Source organism: Miniopterus schreibersii (assembly GCF_964146895.1).
Source record: "Miniopterus schreibersii genome assembly, chromosome: 2".
Taxonomy (NCBI): domain Eukaryota; kingdom Metazoa; phylum Chordata; class Mammalia; order Chiroptera; family Miniopteridae; genus Miniopterus; species Miniopterus schreibersii.
In genome coordinates this window covers 120076269-120100079 of record NC_138102.1, presented here as the reverse complement: position 1 = coordinate 120100079, position 23811 = coordinate 120076269, and the positions used below count along the sequence as shown (strand labels likewise).

The following is a 23811-nucleotide window of genomic DNA, read 5'->3' as shown; positions in this document are numbered from 1 at the left end:
CAGTAAGCAGTGGGCATCCATCATGCATTGTGACCTGATATATTTAGGCCCTAAGAATGTAAATATCAACAAAGAGTTGTCCTCACATTCCACAGACATACAGTTCTGTAGGAAGAGCAGGCAAACCTAAATGTAATTATGATCTGATCCGATAAGTGACATAAGCGCCATATGAAAAATGTGCACTTGGAGAATATAGGTAGGATAATTTAATTCTTCCTGTAGAGGATGGTGTGGCTAATGTGTGATACTTTGGGGTTCTCACTCATTGCTTTGCCATGCGTACTAATGTGCAGGTGTTCAGAAACACTATCATAGTCCTTTGGTTAGTGACAGCTTCAATTTACCTTATTCACAGCAACAATTTTATCTTCTTTGTGCCTCAAACATCTGAATGAGTGATTGAAATCTTTACAGCTCACTTTAATATTTGGCATTCTGTAGATCCCAACAATTGAATATCATATTAAAAATCAGTGCTCATATCTGGCTTTGTTAATTTCTTTGCTAAATTGATTTTTTTCCCTATTAAGTTGACTAATATTTCTGTGTCATAAGATGAAAGCTTTTGTAAAATATTAAATTATTTGATTTTCAAAATGTAATTTTTTACTACTAAATTTGAAACGTGCAGCTAGCCTATCATCTTGCCAGCTAATTAAAGCAGTATTAAATTCTTTATAAATGTCCTAAGCCAAATTAGCATTGGAAAAGTTAGAGAAGTTAGGCATTTTTTAAAAATGCTCTATCATCCATTATTAAGTGCAGTTACTTTGGTTACAAGGTTATTACCTGAAATATAATCATTATACATATGACAGTTATGAAACTGGTATATCACAAAGTTTAATATTTATTCAAGTGTTTTTTATTTTACATAGTTTTCCAAAACAGACTCCTCAAATCATAAGAATCTGACAATAGGATTAAATTATGCATTGCAATTTATTAAAGTAAATTGATTTTATATTTTTAAATGCCTGAATGTCTGTAGTTTTTAAATAAGGTGTTTCAGTTGTCTTTGCAGATGTTAGAATCACCTAGTGATTTTTAAGACTGATTCTCTTCTGCACCCATTTTCCATTTCATATGTCATAAAGCATATGAAGTAAAAATACAGCTGTGAATTAAACTTTAATTCTTAATTGTGTACATATGAACAAGATAAGTTCTGTATGACAATTCTAAATCTGTTCATGGTATTTTCAAAGGTGGTCAGGGTACAACAATTACAATGCTTTACATTTATAAAGTATCTTTGTGCAACACACTTTCACAGAGACTAAATTATTTCATCCAAACGAATCTCTGAAGGAGGTAATCTGCTTCAGTTTAGCTGCTGACTGCTCACTAGTCTGCCCAAATTCTTAGTCACTCTCTCATGAAGTTCATGAGGTTCATGTCTAGGGTAATTATTCATCTCACAGAAAGATAGTCTATATTTGTCTTGATGGTAATTGAATTCCAAGTTTACATCTTATAAATTCATTTTATCTTGAATAAAAATATTTATTTTTAATAGCTATTTGCTAAATTATTCATAGGAAAAACATCATATGACATGTAAATTGTTGGTTTTTAATTTTTTTTCTATTTCATAGATTTAAATTTAGAGCCACAAATGTCATGGGACAATTTACTGACTCTGATTACTCTGACCCTGTTAAGACTTTAGGTAAGACTTATTTTGTAGTTTACTTTCTTTTATAATCTCAACATGCTAATTGCAGTGCAATTCAGTGGTAAAGGTATTAATCCATGAATGAATGTTCAAATGTAAGTTCATTTCTAGGTCAGTTAGCCTGATTAAGGGAAACACAGTATTTTGAAACATTCTATTAATAGATGGAAGTTCCATCCATTCAAATCTGGACCTATTTTGAAGTGGTATTGGTTCTATGCTGATGTGTGCTAACATTACACTAAGCAAATATTTATTTGGCTGTTTAATATACAATCTTACAGTAGGACATTTTTACCTAATAAAAAAGAAAAGGGCTCATGGCAAATTTTCTGAAATAATTATAAAAAACTAGACGCTTACCAGGCCTCTTTAACTTTGTTTTCTTCCTAATCAACTCTTTCAGGAGTTGTGTTTTTTTTTTTTTAATTATATGCACCCAATCTAGCCTGAATAAAACACAAATGTACAATTTAGTCAGATGCAAGTATATTTCTTCCCCCTCTTTCTCCACCCCCTCTTCTTTGTCATCACTGTCATCTAACACTAAATATTCTATGTTAGACCCACATTTAGGCTCTTGGTATGTAGTAACTGATGAACTCTTCACAAGTGTCCTTTAATTTAGATCAGTGGTTCTCAGCCAAAGTGATTTTACTCTCCAAGGGACATTTGAGAAAGTCCAGAGCCAATTTTGGTTGTCACAACTGTGGGGGCTGAGCTACTGGCATCTAGTGAGCAGAAACAATGGATACTGCTTAACGTCCCACAGTGCATAGGACAGCCCCTCTCACAAAGACGATCTGACCCCTAATGTCAGTAGTGCTGAGGCTCATAGTCCCTGTCAGGTGCTAATGTTATCTCCATTTTAGAGATGAGGAAACCAAGGCCCACACTCAGTAATTAAGGAGCTGGGCCAGGATTCTAGCACAGATCTGATAGCAGCTATACTACAAATACAGGATTTAGACCTGGATTCAAATTTTGGCTCCTCCGCTTAAGAAAATAATTTAATTTCTATAAATCTCTATTTCTTTATTTGGAAAATAGTGATGACAGTATTACCTTGAAAGATTTAAATAAAGCAACATACGTAAAGGCATTAATGTTTAATAGAAAAATATGCTTAATAGCTTATTTTTGGGTAAACTATAACCAAAAACTTTAGAAATATACTTCCTTAGGAGAAATTATATCCCCAGAATTTCTCTGAGTGGATCACAACTTCCAGTTTCCCCACAGCAAGCTTTGAGAATGTGGAACTCTGTCTGTTGCTCAGACACCCAGTGTAGCATGAGCTGCAGTAGATTTCAGTGAGAGCTGTAGCTGGATGAAGATAAATTGTTCTACCATTCTCAGAAGTTCTCACCAGGTTTTAAACATTAATTGTATAGAAAACCAGCTTCTGCAGCCTCCACTCAGTTAATAAAACTTTGGGTCTTGAAGAAATAAAGGGGCATGTGATTTGCTACGTGGATGTTTATAGAGGAATAATACATTTCTTTGGCTATTTGCTCTAATTTAATAAAATCACTGGTTTGATTAACTGCACCCAAAAAACTAATCATTTTAAAACAGGCTGAATAGATTTGTGATACTGAAATTGTGTTGAGTGTTTCTTCATTTGGTAGGTGATTTTTATCACACAATGACACCTCCGCAGCAAATGCCTTGAAGGTATCAACGTAATTTCCTCTAGACTACAGCATTTAGAGACTGTTACCATAAGCTCACTAGTGATCCTGGTGTGTTTACTGATGGAAGAAAAGGTCAAGACAAAGCGAATAGCTCACATGTCTTATGGAGATGACATTTTGTAAGAGCAGTGCTGAAAGAGACTGCCTTGCTGTACTGTGTGGGGTTGTATGCTATGTCGCTCATAGCGTGTTGGTTTCATACAGATTTTTATTATTTTTATTTATTTATTTAATTTTTTTTTTTTTTACTTATTGTTGACACTCTTACGAAGATGTCCCCCACTCTCCCCCTTTCCCCACCTCCACCCAGCCCCCACAGCGCCTCCCTCCGGGCAGCACCACACTGTTTTCTGTGTATGTAGATGATGCATATATGTTCTTTGGCTAATCTCTTCTTCTTTTATCCAGTCTTTCCTCTTCCTTCCCTCTGACCTCTATCAGTCTGTTCCACGTATCCATATCTCTGGTTCTATTTTGTTCATCAGTTTATTTTGTTCATTAGATTCCACATATAGGTGAGATCCTATGCTATTTGTCTTTCTCTGTGTGGTTTATTGATGTGAAGATAACACATTCCGTCATCTTTCTGAGAGGCAAAATCGAGATATTCAGGGGAATAGGAATGAGAATGGAAAGTCATAAAAGGGGAAAGCCAAGCATCAGAGACCACGGTGTAAAGGAACATGATTCCTCTGATACAGCCAAATGGCTTTCCTCTGGCCAAGCATGGGCTCCTCCCTCATTTTAGCCAGAGATAGTCTCAAGGTTCTCCTCAGCAATTGTCTTCATTTTCTTCCTTTCTTTCACAGACTAGGGAGTGGAATACAATAATTAACTCTAGAAAGTAACAGAAATACACAGTCAGTTCTTGGTTTCTTCTTTGGATCATAACTACCACCACCCCAGTCTGGGTTGGTAGAGGGACGTGAAAAGGAAGGATTTCATGTATCTATGATCAGATTTCTCAGTTCATATATTATTTGTAGACCAGTGACATAAGGATGACCTTTCAGGCTCCTCCTTAGAGTGGTCTTCCATGGTATCTCTTCTGATAGATAGCAACTTTGTAATAAATAAGCATTTGCTCTATAATGCTTATTCTGGATTGGCCACACAGAGTTCTGCTATCTAGTCATTTATAGCTAGTAAAACAGTGATAGGCAGGAGCAGAGGAAATTACAAGAAGTGCAACCCTCAGTTGCGGTGAAATGAGATGCTTATATTTGGAGTATGGAGTGCACCATTAGAGTGGAATTCCTTGATGACTAGCAAAGCAGTCTGGCTATTTTGCTTGTTAATAGATTTAACATCAATTTCTGTCCTCACATCAGTTTTCTAACTAGCTATTGGATGTTATAGTTTTGTGGAGATCAGATTCACCCTGATGGGCCAGGCACCAAAGAGCTGCCCCCAGTAATGGCCTTGGTCCATGATTTGACATTAATAAAAGGCCATCGAGTCATCCGAGTTTTCAGAGAAAGAACATTGCCAAGGAAGACATAGTAGGACTCAAAAAGGAATAAAGTTGACCATTTCTACAATAGTCAATGATCAATGGCAAAAATGGTTTCATGGCTGTAGGAATGGGGGAAGCAAATAATAAAATGCACAGATATAGGATTCCTACTGTCATCATAAAATTACAAAGAATGTTCAAATCCTTTTTCTCTCTCAAATATGTCATGTTTGGGATATAGAACAATATTTGCAACAGGCTAGTGACTCTCAAACATTCTTAACAAGCCTACTAAAGACTTATATGTGTAGGCGATCCCAGACATCAGTGAAAGAGATATAGGTTCCATTTAGGTCATCAAACCACCTGTAGATAATATGTTCATTCACTGGTATTTTGCACACCACAGACAATGAGCTCCAAGCTGAGTCGCCTATCAATAAAATCTTCAGGATTTAAGAGCCTTTGCAAGGCTGTGTCTCTAAATTTGTACAGGGCATATACTTCCAAGACAGACCATTTTAATAGTGGTTGTGACTCTCAGAGATAGCATTATTTAGAAATTAAAATTATGGACCAAAGAATCACCAAAGACTGACATACTAAAAGGTTTTTTAGAGAAAGGGGCTAACAACAGTACAAGTGAGAAGGAACCAGGCAGAGCTTGGCTGGAATAGGGTGAGTGGTTGTAAGAGGAGTTTGCACTTAGGGAAATCTTTATGGCCTGGAAGAATAAACATGGAAAATGGCATGCACCATTATTTTAATCCTAAAGAAATTCTTACAATTTATTTGATTATTTTCACTCAGGATTGAGTATTAGCATTTTTATTAACAAAATTCGCAAGAATCCCTCTTAAACTCTTTGAAAATCCTCCGTAGGCACATCAGTTTATGGAAACTGCTGGTAGGCAATATTTTGATTATGAGGTTTAATTATAGAGGGCTCCTGTGATTTGAAAACCACACACCTTTCTGCACCTTACAAAGCTTCATTAACGCTGAACAAGATGAAACCTTAAACCCCATGGCAAAGGCACCCTGTGACTGTTTTCTTCTGTCATAACACTTCTAGTTTCATTACTAAGATAACAATGAAAAGTTCCAATATGCTCACTTAGAAATAGAAATAGAGGGTCTCTATGTATTTCTTTCAGCAAAAGAATCACTTGCCCTCACAACACCAGAGATAGAGGGGAAGGTTTTATTATGTTAAAGCGGCAGTGATAATGTGGAGGTGGACCTCATAAACTTTGTGGTTAGACAGGCATATTTCAGGCACTTTTGGCCTATACTGAATTTATGTGACCTTGGGTTAATTATTTAAAAGATTAACTTCTGAAATCTCGTTTCCAAAATGAGAAGAATACCTATCTGAAAAAATAACGGGAGATTAAATCTGATGAATAGATAAATAAATATGATGAATGTTTATTAATAAAAATACTAAACATTATTCATGTGCCAAGACTTTTCTGAGTGTTTTTATATGTAAACTCGACATATAGCTATCATCTAGTTATTGGTAAGAAGTCTGAAGCTGACTCTTTAAGCAATTTGCCCTAGATTATAGAGCTAGGAAGTTGTGGCACCAGCTTTTAGACCCAGACAGCGAGACTTCAATCAGTGCTGTGCTTGTAACCACTGTTACAACATTGCCTGAAAATCATTAAGCGCCCCAGGAGCTTTCAATTGCATTACTATTGGTGATGTTTCTGCTTCCACAGACTTCCTATTCTTTCTGTACCATTTTCTCTTCTCAAGACTTTAAATGATTTCTAGCTGTTCTCTTTTCATGTTCTTTTTAAAAAATCTTCACCTGAGGAAATTTTTTCCATTACTTTTCAGAGAGTGAGGGGAGAGAGAGAGAGAGAGAGACATCAATGTGAGAGAGACACATTGTTGTCTCTTGCATGTGCCCTGGGCCTGGGGATCGAGCCTAAGACTGAGGTACATGCCCTTGACCGGAATCAAACCTGAGACTCTTCACTCTGCAAGTGGACACTCTAACCACTGAACGAAACTGGCTCGGGCTCTTTTCATCTTCTTGTCTTAGCTTTTGAGGTTAACATTCACACAGGAGTATGCTTTATTTTTTACACATAAAGATATAATAATTCCTTCTTGTTATTTTTAGCAGTGAATACATGTGATTCTTCTTATATCCTGAAAACCACTGTTTATTACCTACTCTTAATATTTGCCAATCTGATGTATGAAAATAACATTTGCCTAGGTTATTTTAATTTATATTTCTTGAATTATGAAATTGAGTGACTTTTAGTAAATTTTTGTGCAATATTAGAATTGCCAGGATGACTAAGCCAAGGGGGAAGGTCTCCTTACATTTAAGTTCTGTTAAAAGAACTTGTTTTCTTTTAAGATTAATAATCATATTAAGAAGAAGCAGATCATGTAATATTCACCTATGTCCAAAGCCGGACATTATAAAGCCTATAAGCTTTATAACCCATTTAACTTAAGCCTCTTAGAGGTATAAAACTGGCTCAGTCAGATCCACATGCTGAGTTTAAATAATGATAATTTCAATCAAAAGATAATACTGATGAAAACCTAATTAGCCCTTTATAATTATGATTTGCTTAATTACAGTAGTACATTTTATTATGCAAATAAAACATAATTTAATTTGACCTTTTATAGAATTTTAAGCCTAACGAGGAAATGACTTGTGCTTATTCCAAAAAGATCCATGTTTATATTTTTAGGTGAAAGAATTTCATTTGCTATGAAACAATTTATAGAAGTGTCTTCATTCTATACTGGTAATGCTTTGTGTGTTCATGCATAGCAATGAATTAGAATTTGTTCTCACAATCATGGCACATTTTACCCTTTCCTAGTGGTACTTTTGCAATACAAGTGTCCAAGGGATTACATATTGTTTGTTAATACTTTATATGTCATTTCCTCACTTCATTTGGCTCCTGCTTTGAAATGGTAATCTCATCTGGAAAAAAAAAAAATTGTGGTCTATGAAATCATTTCCCCCCCACTGAGGCCACTGAGTTCTAAGTTTCAGTGATTCAGTTTTACCTGATAAAGATTCCTTATTCATCTTCATGTTTCCTTTCCCAAGCATATCCATTTAAGAGTCAGCATGTGAAAATTCCTCAAACCATTCACATTTTAATGTATTAAAAAAGGTGTATCTAAAATACTTTAAAAGCTACATGCTGCTTTACTGTCTTATAAATTTTGCTGGTGATTTTAGAGGACCATGAAACTCAGGTAACTCTTTAAGATCCAGTGTTGATTTAAATCTACCATGCAGAATAGCTGCAGGAATGCTTTTATACTGTTAACATTTCATAAGCATCAATCCAGGGGAAAAATATGAAACATTAATCCCAGCATGTTTTACAGATAGTTAACCTATTTTGTCACTTGACTTTAATACTTTTTTACAGTAAAATTATAAATCATATAAATTTGATTACAATTATAATTAGTAGTTGTCTAAAATAAATGATTAATAATTTGTATATTTTTATTTGGTTTAATGCCTGATCTGCAACCTGAAAAATTTTAGTATCTATTTCAAAATCAATATTTTTATTCAGTAGTAAATTAAGCAAATATTTATTGAGCATTTATTAGGTGCCTAGAACTATTCTCAGAATTTGAAATGCAATTTTGAGTAAAATAAAGACCCTTGTCCTCAGGGAGCTCACATTCTGGATAGACAATAAACAATGAGGATAATAAATAAATGAGTATAAATGAGTTATAAGGTAAATTAAAGGGTGATAAGGGCTATGGAGCAGAGAAAGAGTAGAACAGTGTGCAGAAGATACAGAAAAGAGAAGGCAGGAAGCGAGCGGGTTGTACCTTTCAATTTTAAATGGTGGTGTCTCAGTTTGTTTCGGCTGCCGTAACAAAAAACCGTAGATTGGGTGGCTTAAACAACAAAATTTATTTTCTCACAGTACTGGAGGCCAGAAATGCAAGTCTGAGGTTGCAGTCAATTGCGTATCTGGCGAGGATGCTTGTCCTGGTTTGTAGAAGGCCTCCTTCTCACTATCCTGACATAGCTGTTCCTTCGTGTTCGTGTGTGTGTGTGTGTGTGTGTGTGTGTGTGTGTGTGTGTGTGTGTGTACAGAGGGAGAAAGCCAGCTTTCTGGTATCTCTTATAAGGATACTAATCATTTTGGGCCTATCATATCAGGCCCAATCTTTATGACCTCATCATTTAAACTTAATTACTTCCTTACTCTAAGTGTATTTACACTGGGGTTTAGAGCTTAAACATATGAATTTTGGAGACACCTATACATTCATAAGAGGTGGCCAGCATAGGCCTCATTGAGAAGTAAACCCTTGAAGGTGACCAAACAGTTCTCTAGGCAGATATACAGAGGAGATACCTTTCCAGGCAGGAAAGAAGCTGGTGCAAAAGCCCTCCGTCAAGAGTGACTTAGTGTGTTCCAGGAACAAGGAGGCTGGTCTGGCTCCAGAGAAGTGACCAAGGTAGAGCTTGGAGGGGAAGTCAGAGGTAATGGAACCAGAGAGTCCATTGGAAGGATTTGACTTTTCTCTGTTAGAGAGGAGGATTTTGAGTAGAGAGGTAGTGTTTTAAAAGGATGACTCTTGCTGCTATGTTGAGAATAGATGGAAAGAAGACAAGGGTGGGTACAAGGAGTCATGGGTGTCCATACAATAAGTCACATAAAATAGGATGGTAACCTGAACCAAGATGCTAGCAGCAGAGATAGTAAGAAGTGAGCAGGGCATACACAATAGTTTTGAAGAGTGTAATGAACCCCCAACAACTTACCAATTCAATAGAATAATTTTTAACATTTTGCCACATTGTTTTATTTATGCATTCGTTTCTTTACTTCTGAAGTATTTTAAAGTAAATCACAGAAGGCATTATATTCCACCTTGAAATACTTTGCTATGTGTTGCTAATAAGTGTGTGTGTGTGTGTATAATCACAGTTAAATACAATAAACAAATCCTTGATATTATAAAATACTACATAACTTTTTAAATCATCCTCTGATATTTTTCTTTATATTTGTTTGAATCAGGATCCAAATAAAAGGTTCACACATTATCTTCGATTGCTGAATCTCTGAATCTCTTTTGATCTAGAAGAGGCTCTCTTCCTCTCTTTCTTCCCCCGTGACATTGACTCATTGAAGCAAACAGATGAGTTGTTCTGCAGGAGGTCCCATATTCTGAATTTGTCAAATTACTTTCGCTTGGTATCATTTTTTCTCTCCTTTCAGTACTTTCTTATAAATTAGAAATAAGATCTAAAGGTTTGAATATTCACAATCAGTTATTTTGGCAGGGATACTCTAACGGTGTTGCTCCCTAGATCAAAATAGCTCACATCAGAAGGTGTATAATATCTTGTCACATTTTCAATGATGTTAAAATTGATCAGTAACTTTAGTAGTAGCAGCAGCATAATCCTTCATTGGAAAGTTGTTTTTCTCTTCTTATATCCAGCTAATAATATGCAGGGTATTATTTTTCATTCTATAATTATCCAATTCCCTCTCAACCTTACTCCTAATCATTTAGAGATGTATTTGTGATTATTACCTGAATCACTTATTTCATTAGGAATGTAATATTGTGTATCTAATTTTTTTATTCCTTCCACAGTTATTAAACAGAATTATCCTCTAATGAAGAGCTTTATCTCCTTAACTAGAACTATTGTTGTAAATTCATAAATTGCAGTTCATATAAGAAAGCCAGAAAGAATGCCTAATTTTCTCCTTTTAATTACAAAGTTTTAGAGTAAGGAAATGGTTATCTATGGCTATAACCAATATTTACAAATTTGTATTGTTTGTTCATTATTTATTTCTCTTTCATTGAATTATATTAGAAAGTGTGGATTTTTATATTGACTCTATTTCAATCAATTTCAGTTTTTATTTATTATAAAATTTAAATTATTCTTTGACCAGTAGGAACCTCTACAAGAGGACTTTTTGTTTTTCTCATATCATTAGTCTTTGAAAGCTTCTTGCCCCATTAGGTATGTGAATAACTTTTGTTCCCCACTCCCACTTTGGATTTACCATCCACGTTTTCCTAGTTTCTTTTAGTGAAAAGAATATGTAATTTGAAGATAAAGCCAATAGGATTTCCTCAAAGATTTTGGATGTGTTCTAAGAGAGAGTCAAGTATGACTCTAAGTTAATAAGTTTTCATCAACTAGAGGTGGAGGGCTGCATTTGAAAGAAGGGAAGTATAGGAGTTTAGCTTTGGAAATGTTGATTTTTAAAATTTTAATTGCACTTCTAGGAGGCACTTGATTATACAAGTAAATTCAGTAGGTAACGACTAGTCATCATATAGATGAAAATGAAAGCAATGAAGCTGGATAGGCTCACCAAAGGAGTGAGTTTAGAGAGAAAAAAAGGAGAGGTCCAAGGATTGAGCCCCAAAGTTAGAAGACTTAGGAGAACAGAAACAAACAAATTTGTACATCTTATTAGCATTCTCGAGCAATATTCCAAGAAAATATTTTTCTGTGTTTTGAGATCCAAGATAGTATTATGTAATAATAATTAATGACAATGTTATACTTCATCTTCAGGTGAAGGACTTTCAGAAAGAACCGTGGAGATTATTCTTTCAGTCACTTTGTGTATCCTTTCAATCATTCTTCTTGGAACAGCTCTTTTTGCATTTGCAAGGTAAGAATGATTTGTGCTCCCATTCCTAGTATGCTTTGCAAGCATGATTCAGTCACAGTCCAATCAGGAGACAGAAGCCACAGCAGTTACCTGAATGGGAAATATTTAATAAATATGTGTTAACTAGTAGAAATAGTTAACTGCTAAAGGGTAAAGGGAACTCTAAGCGGTCCAGAAGCAGTAAGTGTAGCAAAGCAGATGCTCTCTCTAGGATGCGGGAGAGAGGAAGATAAAGGAGCTAAGAACCTGAAAAGGCCCACTCCCAAGGCTAGCAAGGGATGGCTACAGTAAGCACACGCAGCCTATTACCTATCAGTGGGCAAAGAAATATGACAGAGGGAAGGGGCTGGAGCTGTCCTATGGGAGCTTCCCATCGTTATTGGAGGGTAGGCAGGCTAGATTGGTCTGTAGAAGCAGACAACTCTTGCTGGATATCGTGGATAAGCCGGAGCTTCTTGTTACCATTCACCTGTGGGAAGAGCATGCACTTAAGAGGCAGCTAGAGCGTATCCAGGTGGGCTCCTGGGCTCCCACAATGAATAATAATATTGCAGCATGAACCCACAAGGGAAGTGTTCTCCCTATCCCTGTCACCTTGCAGGGTCACTCACTCTAGTGTCCTCTATTGACAAAGCTTAACATCTCACTAGCCAGCAAAGGAGAAATGTTACAGCATATAGCTCCACTATCACAAAGCAAGGAAAAGAAGAGTGGATTTAGAGCTGAGAGACAATGAAGTGGTAACACAAAAGCAGAAGATGCCAGGCTTTCTATATAGTTTTGAATAATTTATAACTGGTAGATTTAATGGAAAATATTTTAAGTCTAATTTAAAGTTTATACAGAAAAGATAATATTTACAGTAAGTGCAACCACTAAAGGTGTCCAGCTTCTTTCTGTAGTGAGCCCCTTTCTTATATTTAGTTTATCAACATGTCTATACTACATTTTCTAAGTGTCCTTCCAAATTCTCAGTATTTATCTCAATTCATCCATTAGTTACAGTACCTCAGGGGAAATCTTAGTTATGATCCTAAAATCTATTTTCATAAGGTAGATTGCTGAGTTAAAGAGACCTTACATTTGTAAAAATAACCAATCTACTGATTTCCAAAGTAATTCACTAGGCTTTATTTTTATTTTACATAAAGAACATTATTCTGTATTCTGAATTCCATGCACGATCTGTTTCACCTTGAATCTCTTAAATCATTTTGATGGATAATTTGAAAGGCTCTTGAAAAAGATATCTTTCTTATACCAGATACTATTCTCAGATGCAGCCAGATGTTGAGAGAAAGTCATTATTCTAGGCATTTTAAAGATACATTGTGTAAAATGTGGGCATTGTCCTTAAGGGACAATCAGCCGTATTTATATTTTTTTCTGGCTCTAAAATCTTTTTGACTTCTCATGTCCTTACAGGATGAAGTCCTAATTTGGGCAGGGAATGGTCCTTCCTTATTTCCTACAACTTCCCTACATCTCTTTAGCCAAATGGGTCCATTCTCATCTAAACATTCCTTAGACTTCTTGTGCAACTCTGCTTTTGTTCAGTCCACCGGACACCGGAAATGGGCTTCCTCCTCCTTGTCATTCTGGAACACCGAGGCGAATCCCACCTCGTTACTTCCTCAAAATAATAAGAGTTGTAATCACTTATGTAACATTTTTGTTGTTGTTGTTAATCCTCACTAGAGAATATTTTTTCACTGATTTTTAGAGAGTGGAAGGGAGGCAGGGAGGGGAAAACAGAGAGAAAGAGAGAGCCCGGCCGGGCATGTCTCAGGGGTTGAGTGTCGACCTAGGATTCAGGTGATCGGGGTTCGATTCCTGATCAGGGCATAGGCCTGGGTTGCGGGCTTGATCAATGACCTTCTCATCATTGATGTTTCTATGTCTCTCTCTCCCTCTCCTTTCCCCTCTCTGAAATCAATAAAGATATATTTAAAAAAAAAAAGAAAGAAAGAGAGAGAGAGAGAGAAACATCCATGTGAGAGAAGCACATAGATTGGTTGCCTCCTGCAGGTGCCCCACTGGGGCCGTGGATTGAACCTGCAACCCAGGTACACACCATTGACTGGGAATCGAACCCAAGGCCCTTCAGTCTATGGGCCAATGCTCTAACCACTGAGCCATACTGGCCAGGTGTAACATTTTATACCTAATTACTTGCTGTTTTATGAGTTGAAATTTGAATCTTTTTTTTCTCTTTTTATACTTTTTCTAAATTCAGATCCTGTTTCTCAGCTAGTGTCCTTGAGGTTAAGTACAATATTTTTTAGTTCTATATCATCTTCAATGCATAACTTATAAAGTATTGTACATGTTTGAAATGTGAAGGATAAATAAAATAGCTAAACATTACTTTGTAATATAATACCATGCTGTGTCATAGAAAAATAAGCATGTAAATTACTTAAAATGAAAAGGTGTTAATTTGATGCTCAGATTCATGTGACTTATTTTTTGAACCTGAGTTTTCTGATTGTAAATAAAGATAACTTATACTTCAGAGTATTTTTTAAGTCAATAAGACAGTTCAAAACACATTTTTATGTATTTTCATGTATGTAGAAATTTTTTTTGTATATAAAAACAATGGAACATTGTCTTTTTGCACTGGTGCTGAGAGCAATGAGCTATTTCCACTTTGGCATGTTTCTTATTTGTGACAAATCCATGAGACAGCTGGAGGGGAGGAGATACAAGCTCACAGAATCAGTCTCATTTGCTCTATATTTTAAATATGCCAGTGGCTCAGGCCTTGATCAACTAATTCTAATTAAAATTTGAAACTTCAACAAAATATCATGTTAAAAAATAGATAGTAGAATAGGTTCTATGGAATTAAAGCTGAAAAAGAAATTGAGTAGCTATAAATGTCCAGTATTGTCAGAGAAGTGATCCCAACAAAGGAATTATCTGACTAATGTCTTTACTTACAAAGAAACTAAACCTAATTCCATATGCTTTTTGTGACATTCCCTTCTTGAACTTTGCTACACTTATTTTAGAATACGACAGAAGCAGAAGGAAGGTGGCACATACTCTCCTCGAGATGCAGAAATTATTGACACTAAATTCAAGCTGGATCAGCTCATCACAGTGGCAGACCTGGAACTGAAGGACGAGAGATTAACGCGGTGAGCACACTCCTTTGGGTGAACAGTGGTCCAGAGGGCCTGGAGCCATGACCCTATTCTGACCTATGCTTGTTGGAAGTGTTTGTGGGGCTCCTATTTATACAGGTCACAGAGATCTTCTTTCAAAGGGTGACCTCCATCTTCTACACACTTCTCACTGATGTTCGAAGAATCACTTAATCTTCTTAATACTTAGAGTTCAATATGAACCTCGGACAACAGTGTTTTCAACCAATCTCTTTTTCCTGAGACAAACACTTTTACACATTAAACCTTTAAAGTTATGTTTAATAATTCACTTCGTATGATAGATTTTTTTTAACAGCAGATTTTCTGGACATGTCCACATTTTTAAATGCAAGTTTAAAATAATTAAATTTGTAACTACTTGATATTGTTTATTTTTATAAAAGCCTTTGAATAACTCCTTATTTTAGTATGAAATTACATCAAAATTGTAAGTTGTATGTTGAAATTTTATTTTTTAAATTGCTTTGTATTTAAAAATTAAATACACAGTAAAAATTACCTTTGGAAGGACATACTAAATATGTGTCAATAATATGTACTGAAAATAGTAAATTTTCAATAGTAAATAAAAACAACACAGTTGAACTTTTAAAAAGTATTAACTCTGGAAATATGACATCAAAGATCTTGAACGTAAAAAGGAATCAATCATTTATAGCTGTTGTTTACAAAATTTAGCCTTTGCCTAATAGATTGACTTTGCAAGAATATTTCCAGCATGTCTAAAATAACTAAAATGTGCTACAGAGGGAAGGGACATCTGATAAGCAAGGACCTTCCAGATGCTACAGAATGAAAGTTATTTAGTGTTATCACTAAATTACAAGGAAGTTTGTTTTGTTGGATATGAAAATTTTCTATTTAGATATTTATCTATGTTAATATTCTAATACAGGTCGTTCCCATCTAAAATGGATATTGCTCCAAAGACTATGTGTAACATGGTTATATATTACCCAGGACCTAAATTTTAACATAAAAAATGTTATGCATAAAAGATCAATAGGTTCCCAAAGTAGCCTGCCAAAGTGAAACCACATCATAGGAACAATAAGGCATTACTGATCTGAGGCTTTGTCTCTGTCCTTGAAGGGCCATACTGCATAGTGAAAGGAAATTTCTACTCCTTTTTCCCTGTGGGCCAACTGAATTTCAGTAGTATTCTTCCAACTGCCTTTCTGCATTCCTTTCTCAAGGCTTTGTGTCCCCTCCACAGGCCTGGGATGTCCCAGTCTCTTTCTTCTACACCCCAAAGTGTGCAAGTGATAAAACTTCAAATCTCTCAGTGCAATTAATTTTAGTTCTTTGACAATTTAGTTAAATCTGTTCATACTAAAATGTGAGCTTCTAAGCATCCACTTTCAGACCACTTGTTAAAAGATTTTTTTTATTAATCTGCCGAAAGTCCTTAGTAAGTAGGTCTTTAGCAGATATAAAATAATAAAGTCGGGGGAGAAAGCCAGCCAGTATAAGAGAAAGCATTCCTTATTAAGGAGGTTACCGTTCTAGGCAGGCTTTTGTGAGGTCAGATCCCCTAAACTCTGTATGTTTTCACAGTGTGTACCTTCCTCTACTTCTAAACCCAGCCATTATCAAAAAGGTAGAAGATTGGGTGGTTTTTGTTTGTTTGTTTTTGTTTGTTTATTTTTTTAACAATTACTGTCATAGGAGTTAATAGAAAAGGTTGGTGAGGACTGCACAGATTGTTGTTTATTCTGTATTTATAATTCAGGAACTTCTTATTTAATCTTGACTCCTTGTTATTTTTCTTCTGACCTTCATATTATTTATTTATGTCATTTTATTTATAAAAGCATGTAGAAGTGGATTACAAATATATTTTAAATAAGTCTTATTTATTTTTCACATAAAAGTTAATATATATTACCCCAAGTAATAGCAAAGTTGGAAATTTTAGTGTCCAGGCTTTTTACTTTCTCATTTTTTTGTTATGATTCCAGTATTTGTGACTGTTCAACATTCTTTTTGTAATTCCAATGGCACATAATAATATGTTTTGCTTGATTAATTATAGAAATTTATTAAATAACCATCAAATGGTTTGGGGATTAACTCTTCATTACAGAGCTCTATCTCAGCTTTACTATTTATTGAAGTTTTTCATGTTAATTTTCACTAATTCATTAGACAATAAGACTAGGAAAATAGTAACTAATGGACCCATAATTAGGTGCTGGAAAATCAAAACCTATTCAAAGCCATACAAGTCTGATGAGGGTAGAGACACAGACTGATGGTAGATAGTAGATTCTGGAAGTAAAGAATCAAGGAGTTTGTGTTCGCTTCCAAAATATTGAGTAAGTTATGTCATATGTCTTTGTTATTTGCAGGAAAGAACTTAGATAATTTCCTTCAAGTCTACCCAGCTAACATGCTCTTTTCTACTTGAGACTCAGGCATGTTTTTTTCCATAGAACTTGCTCAATTTCTTCATTTACTGAGCTTGCAATTTTCCTCAGTGCTATATGTATCCACATGTGCATAAGAGAAATAATAAGAGAAGAATACCTAATTAGTCATTAAAATATTAATTTTAGGGAGTTATCTGGTTGACCAAAAAAAAGGTCATTACCATGCTAGGTACTAAATCCTTTGAAGTATTTTATAATTAAGAAATTATTTACCTATTTTATGTTATCTACCTCTTTATTTACATTTTAAACTTTATCCTATAATTGTTGTATGTGTAAACTCTTATTATTTAATTTATATTTTACCTTGTTTCACAAAAGATCTGAAAAATTCTCTCACTTTATGCTTTTTCTTCTTGAAACTCAAAGATTTAGTACTCCATAACTCCATGAGAACATTCAGGGATACACCAAGATAACATTTCAAATTATTATTTGGAATGATAATTATATTATTTCATTACGCACATTTTATTTTTACATTTAGACAATGCAATCTGTATTTTTTTAGGAAGGATATTTAATATTTTGGGCTCATCTATCCCACATTTACCAGGTTAGCAAATGACCGTTGGGTTTTGTTATATGAAAAAACAAACAAACAAAACAACATTTTGTGATGACTCCTTCAAAACATAGCCACTTAATTTATTGAAGTGAGAAAGGTTTCCAGGAGAAAATATTGGTAAGGTCAGCAATACACGCACAGGTAAAACAGAGACCTGTCTGTTTAAGATTGCTGAGATTGGCCCTGTGAATTGTTTTTTAACTAATTTAAGTGTAACACTAACTACTTTCTCAGAGGTATAACACAAAATTAAATAACACAAGTTAAAAGTTCTACTTGCTAAAATAGTTTATTTTTCACCTCCTTTTCACAATTAAGTTACAGAAGTTTTGTTTTCTTTGATGATTAATCAGAAAAAAATAGTAGAATAGTATTAATCAGTGTCTAATATTCTTACCTCAGTTTTTTCTAAGGCTCACTTTTTCCCCAGAAATTTTATGCATCATCCCATACTAATGATCTTGCCCATTTTACTCTAAAATAGGTACATTATTTTAAGACTCACGGCCCAATCCAGTAATAATGAATGTAATTAAAACCCTCAACAAAATGAAGCAAACAGTTGAATTGTTAGTTTAAGAGTATCTTTCCTTCTTCAATACCTTTAGATGCTTGCATGTTGAGTTTTTGTTAAACATATATCTGTTTTCAGGAAGATTACCATTTGAAAGAATCCTATGAATGTGCTTTGTAAACTGTAAATCAGAATACATTTGGTTTTGTTGTTATCCTCAGTTTACAAGTGAAAAATAAAAGATGCTTAGAGATTTTAAGTAACTGTTCAAGGTCATACATCTAGTAAATAAGGCAGCCATGATGCTAGCCCAGGTCTGTTTGATTCTGAGATCTCAAGATATACCTGTATTGGGGGGAGGGGGTCGTGTATTCAACTCTGAGGCATACTAGATGAGATCAGTATAAACCCTCTCAAATGGACAAGAGCTCATTCATGGTATCCTTCAAGCAGCATTATCTATCAGGAAATGATTCTAAGGAAAGAACTCCTCCTTTGAAATTTTTTATTTCCTAGTGATACGGGGCAAAGGAGTGATGGTGTTTGAGTATAAGTTCAAACTTACAGAAACTGGAAAATCTTTAGTAGTGCCATTTTTATTGTGGCTTTAATAAGAATACATAGTATTTGACTGATACCGAAAGTTCTACATAAAATAGTATGTTAATTGCCATCAGTTCTTTGGCAGATTCTGGTTGTTAATTGTACTTCTGTCTTAAACTATTTTATAAGCAATGGAAACAATATGAGAATCCAAATAAGAAATGTCTGACCAATATGTGAATTCAGGACAAGAAATGTCCTCAAGTAGAATAAAGCTTAAGATATTTAATGCACATGTTCTTGTAGTAGAAAATCAAAAGTAATGCAGTGTTTGTATACTAAATAATTAATGAATCTTTACTTCCAGATACTCTTCATTTTTCTTTAGACGCAAGGAGATTTTTGTCATCCAGTAAGTCACTGGGGTGATTCAGAGCTCTGCTGTGATTTTAATATTTTCAGGTGGTGTGCTCTGTATTTTAAAACACATATTATTGAGTGTTATGTTGTTTAATGTGCTATTTTTTCCCAAAGCCATCCCCCATGCTTTCTACTTACAATGTGTCCTCTATAATAGTGCATGCTATTGATATGGTCAAGTTAATCTTTTCAAAATGCACATTGATTCATAATGTGCATGTCCTGAGAATTTGCTGTGTTCTCATGTTATGTTAGCTTTGATAGTAAAACAAGTGTTCACCTAGATTTCTTCACATGCTTCTTGTCCTATTTTAACCATGACACAAGAGCTGAGTTCGCATTCTGACAGGTGGAGGCTGGGTTTACACTTCACACAGCTCTTTTCAGCTATTGCAAGTGGTAATGTGTAAGAACCTAGATGATGACATTTCCTGTTCTCCGACTCGGGCATATAGGGTAGCACAAATCATGGAATCTTTACTTCTGCCCTGACCACTGGATAGCCAACCGTGCATGCTTTCAGGCACCCGTCCGATGCTCAGAAATGCCATTTTTATCTTAGCACAAAGCAGTCTGAAAGCAAAATGTCAACATTAGATTGGACCCCAGCAATTGATTGAGTGCCTCAGAGATAACTGGTTAATTCCTGCAAAGGATATATGAATGGAAGTAGAGAATGAAAATGCATTTGATTTCAGAATCCCAAACCTACTACAGAAGAATCAGTCTCCGTGGGCCACAGTGCTGGATGGGGCCAAGGCTCCTAACATTCTTATTGACCGTGAATAGTACTCAGCATGATTAAAACAGAGGAAACCAGACCTATTTCTACTCTAATTGCATTTGGTATTTTGGCATCATAATTAATCTTGTTTTACTTTATATTAACTAATTATCAAATTCCCATTGACAGAATTAAAATAGCTTTATGAAAATACACCTTTCGTCAAAGGACCTGCTTGATTAAATTCAAACATTTGTCAAAGTGAGACACTGTTGAGCTAAATATTTAAGTGATCACATCACCCATAAAAGATCCATCCTGACCTAACACTTGAAGCTGACCTCTCAGCATTCCAAACTCACAAGTGTTCTGTTTGAGCAACTCTACTGAATGTCTTTCTTCGTCATCGTTAAATGTTATCCTCTTGCTTTATTCCATTAGTACCTCAGAGAAAAATGCTTTCATTTTTATAGAATCCTCACTGTCTCTCCTCTTTCATCAATTTTTTCTTCTAGTGTCCTGAATAGTTTCCTACTCAGAGCTCTTACTCCCACAGAGCTGAACATCACAGTTTGGGTTAATGAAAGCCTTTGTAGAACACCTCTACATAAATTATAGCTGGTAAAGTAGATGTGGCCTTCTTCCAAATTTAGCTTTCTGAGGTTGCCTTCTGACCCCTTACAGAGGAATTTCAGTGCTTACCTGCCTCACTAGCTGATAGTCCAGGCTGTACGGGCTTCTTTTTAGATGGTGTTATGTCATCTGCCTCCTCTTCATTAAATCCTCACTGAGAACTTCGCCCATCTCTTCACAGCGGTCAGCAGGCCTTCATCTTCTCTATCTGCTGCTTCAGCCCTACAGCCCCCGAGGTAGCTAAGCTTATGCCCATGGCTTTAATTTAGAATTCATGGTTGACAGAATACACCAACTGTCAAGAATTTGTTTTCAAACGTGCTAATGTGGAGAGGCTTAGTAATAAGGAAAATACAATTCCTGCGCTCTGGGAATCTTATTTCAGCTCTTTGACATCAGCAAGAATGTTGCTTTCCCTTATCTATTTAAAAGTCCATTCACCTTGCTTGAATAAAATAAATGACAGTTGGGTACCTATCAAGTGCATGGCACTGTTCTAGGCACTAGAAATACTGTGATGAAAAAGGAAGGAACATTGCCTCCGAAGAGCTGCCCCTCAAATAGCTAAGTTCCTTTCAACCCACTTGTCCTTACAGATATGAGGAGACATACTGAGAAAGTACTTAGATATCACTTACTAATTGATTGTTTTTCTAATTAAATAAGAAAAATATTACATTACTGACTTATTCAGGTTGTATATTTACCTTATAAAATGAAGTTTTAGCATCAGCTACATAGTACCCTCCATTGGTTAGAATAATATTTTTAATTTATATTGAAGACCACAGAAAAGTTATTGGTGATTTTATAAAAGAATGAAGAAGGATCTGAAAGGATGCTAAAGGATGTTCTATGTCTAGAACAAATAAAAACAATAGTAAAGAACAAAAATTTAGACACCTTTGAAGGTATTACAGTGCTTTGGATAAGTAATAGAATATAATTTAAAAGTAGATGTGTCCGTGCAATTTAAAAAGTCACACTCAACATTTTGCAAAACTTGGAAAGATTAATATGTTTTACCAGAGAGATAGATTGTTCACAAATTTTTATTTTTACATCAAGGCAATAGTATTTGAGGTTCTTTTCTTTTTTGCCTAACTTAACTGGTTAGTAGAAAACACAAAGTTCCTTAATTTGTCCAGTGCCACTGTGTAATGCTAATGTAAGCTGCTCATCTATACCCTATCATCTGTGGCTCTCTATTTGGACTATATTTTAATTCCCTGTAGATTTCAACTAATTGACCTTGAGGGAAAGCTGAGTCTCTGTGACAATATGGTCTTCAATCACCACTGCCAACATAAATAAATGGTTCCTCTCTGGATCTATCAAGAGTAATCTGAGTGGAATTTAAGTTTTTGATAGACTTTTAAAAAATGAGTCCAGACATGAAATAATACCCTTTCGGCAAAAGGGCATAGGATTTAAGACAGCTAAGATTCATGTAATAAAACTGTTTAGCCTTTTATATTGGAACATGGTTAGTTATCTTATTGAAATCTGGACAATTCCCAAACTGATTTATATACTAAGGAGCTGACTATGATTTGACAGTGACCTTAAATTTCATAGGTGAATAAGACAAGGGCACCATAGCAGTAAAATGCTTTCCATTTTAGAATTTTTAGAAGTTTTGAAAAATGCTCATAAAAACAAGTAGTCTGTCTGAGTTTCTCTGAGGGTCTCCACAGAGCACTTGATTTGAAAATAGCACTCTTTCTGAAATAACATTGTTGACTTCATGCATATCAATTTCTGTAATTTTTTTATGTGTATCTGACCAAACATTTTTTTCCTAAAGGAATTTAATTACCTCATCAGTGATAAGTCAATTCATTTTCCCCATATATGTCCCACCTTCTTTTCTAATTTTCTGTATTAATTGTCCAAATTAATAATTTCTCTTATTTAAAAAATAAAACTTTAAAACCTCAAAGCAAAGCAAAACTTAGAGCATAGCCAATAGTTAAGGGAAAAATATGCCCATATAATATGAGGCTAAGAGTCAAAGCAATTATATGTATACCATGGATAATAACAAGGAAAAAATCTAATTTTTATTTGAAATAGGTAATTCATGCCCATTTTGGCATAAATTTAAGCCATCCAGATAGGTATTGGAAGTTTTTGGGGTTTTTTTTAAAACTCAACAACCTTTTATTACCAAACTCTAGCAGGTTTAACTTTGAACCCAGCTAACAGCAAAACAGCATCTCTAACAGGATCCAGGATGGAGGTGCAGACTTAATAAAGATGGTCTCTTAAACAAAGGATAAAAAAAATAAAATAAAATACATAGTGAGTATAGTGTATATATTTTGTATACAAAAATGTATACATACTTTAACAGCTGATTGTTCAGTTTTGAAAATGAAATGTATTTTAATAAACATTGCCTTTATAGTTATTCAAAGTGTGTATACATTTTTGGGGACACCCTATATATACATCCTCATAATTATTTTTTAGAAGAGCAAAATTCTCCAGTATTGCAGAAAAAGGTATTCCAAGTCATTTTGGTCCATAAAAAAACAGCATTCGACACTATACTGCCTTAAAAACTCAATTCAGGATACACCTGGGAGAAAATTATTTCCTCTCTTAAAAAAAATAAAAAATCCCCTTTTCTCTTCCTTCCTGTTCAATTTCCAGTGCTAATTCCTAGAAACACCCAGAGAACAGGGTGAGCAAGTCCCAGCCCACTTCTCTTGGCCTCTGCCAGTCTGAAGGCTCACATCTAGGATTGTTCCTTAAGAATGTTCACCTCTACTACAATCAGGAAACTGATCCCTAATTTCTGGGAACTGGCAAAAAAAAAAAAGAAAATCCTATTCCTTCAAGGAGGAGCCTGAGGGCTCTGTAAAGGATCGAAGGGCAGTGGACCTGGCCCGACTGGAACACCGGGATGTGCACAGGGGGCCTTTCTAAATAAAAACACCCCACTCCTTATAGCCTAAAATTTAACCTACAAATAAAAACGAGTAGCAACTGACTTATATACCAAAAAAAGTGCTTATTTCCCCACCTTTTACTATAAAGGAAACAGGGGAGGAGAGCCTAGCGCATTTGACCTTCTCTCCCAAGAACCTTGACTTATGCTAGGCCCAAACCACGTTGCAAAGACAGACCTGGTCACAGGGTACAGTCCTAGCTGGACAAAGCTGCCAGCCCTGGGCAGCCGCCTCCTGGCCTCTTCACCAAAACTTCCATAGCAGAGTGCTTAAGAATCACCAGGCTAATTGTTTTTTCAACTCGACTTCGTCATAGACAAA

General features: G+C 35.2%; 1 protein-coding gene across 1 annotated transcript in view; it reads left to right on the top strand.

Moving 5' to 3' along the window:
• The window catches only part of PTPRQ (protein tyrosine phosphatase receptor type Q), a 238901-nt gene that overhangs the window by 184402 nt on the left and 30688 nt on the right, over nucleotides 1-23811 (top strand). The window contains exons 51-54 of the mRNA XM_081127762.1: nucleotides 1602-1675; nucleotides 11424-11523; nucleotides 14541-14669; nucleotides 19124-19168. Of these exons, the coding sequence (XP_080983888.1) occupies nucleotides 1602-1675; nucleotides 11424-11523; nucleotides 14541-14669; nucleotides 19124-19168 (348 nt within the window). The remainder of the gene's footprint in view (nucleotides 1-1601; nucleotides 1676-11423; nucleotides 11524-14540; nucleotides 14670-19123; nucleotides 19169-23811) is intronic.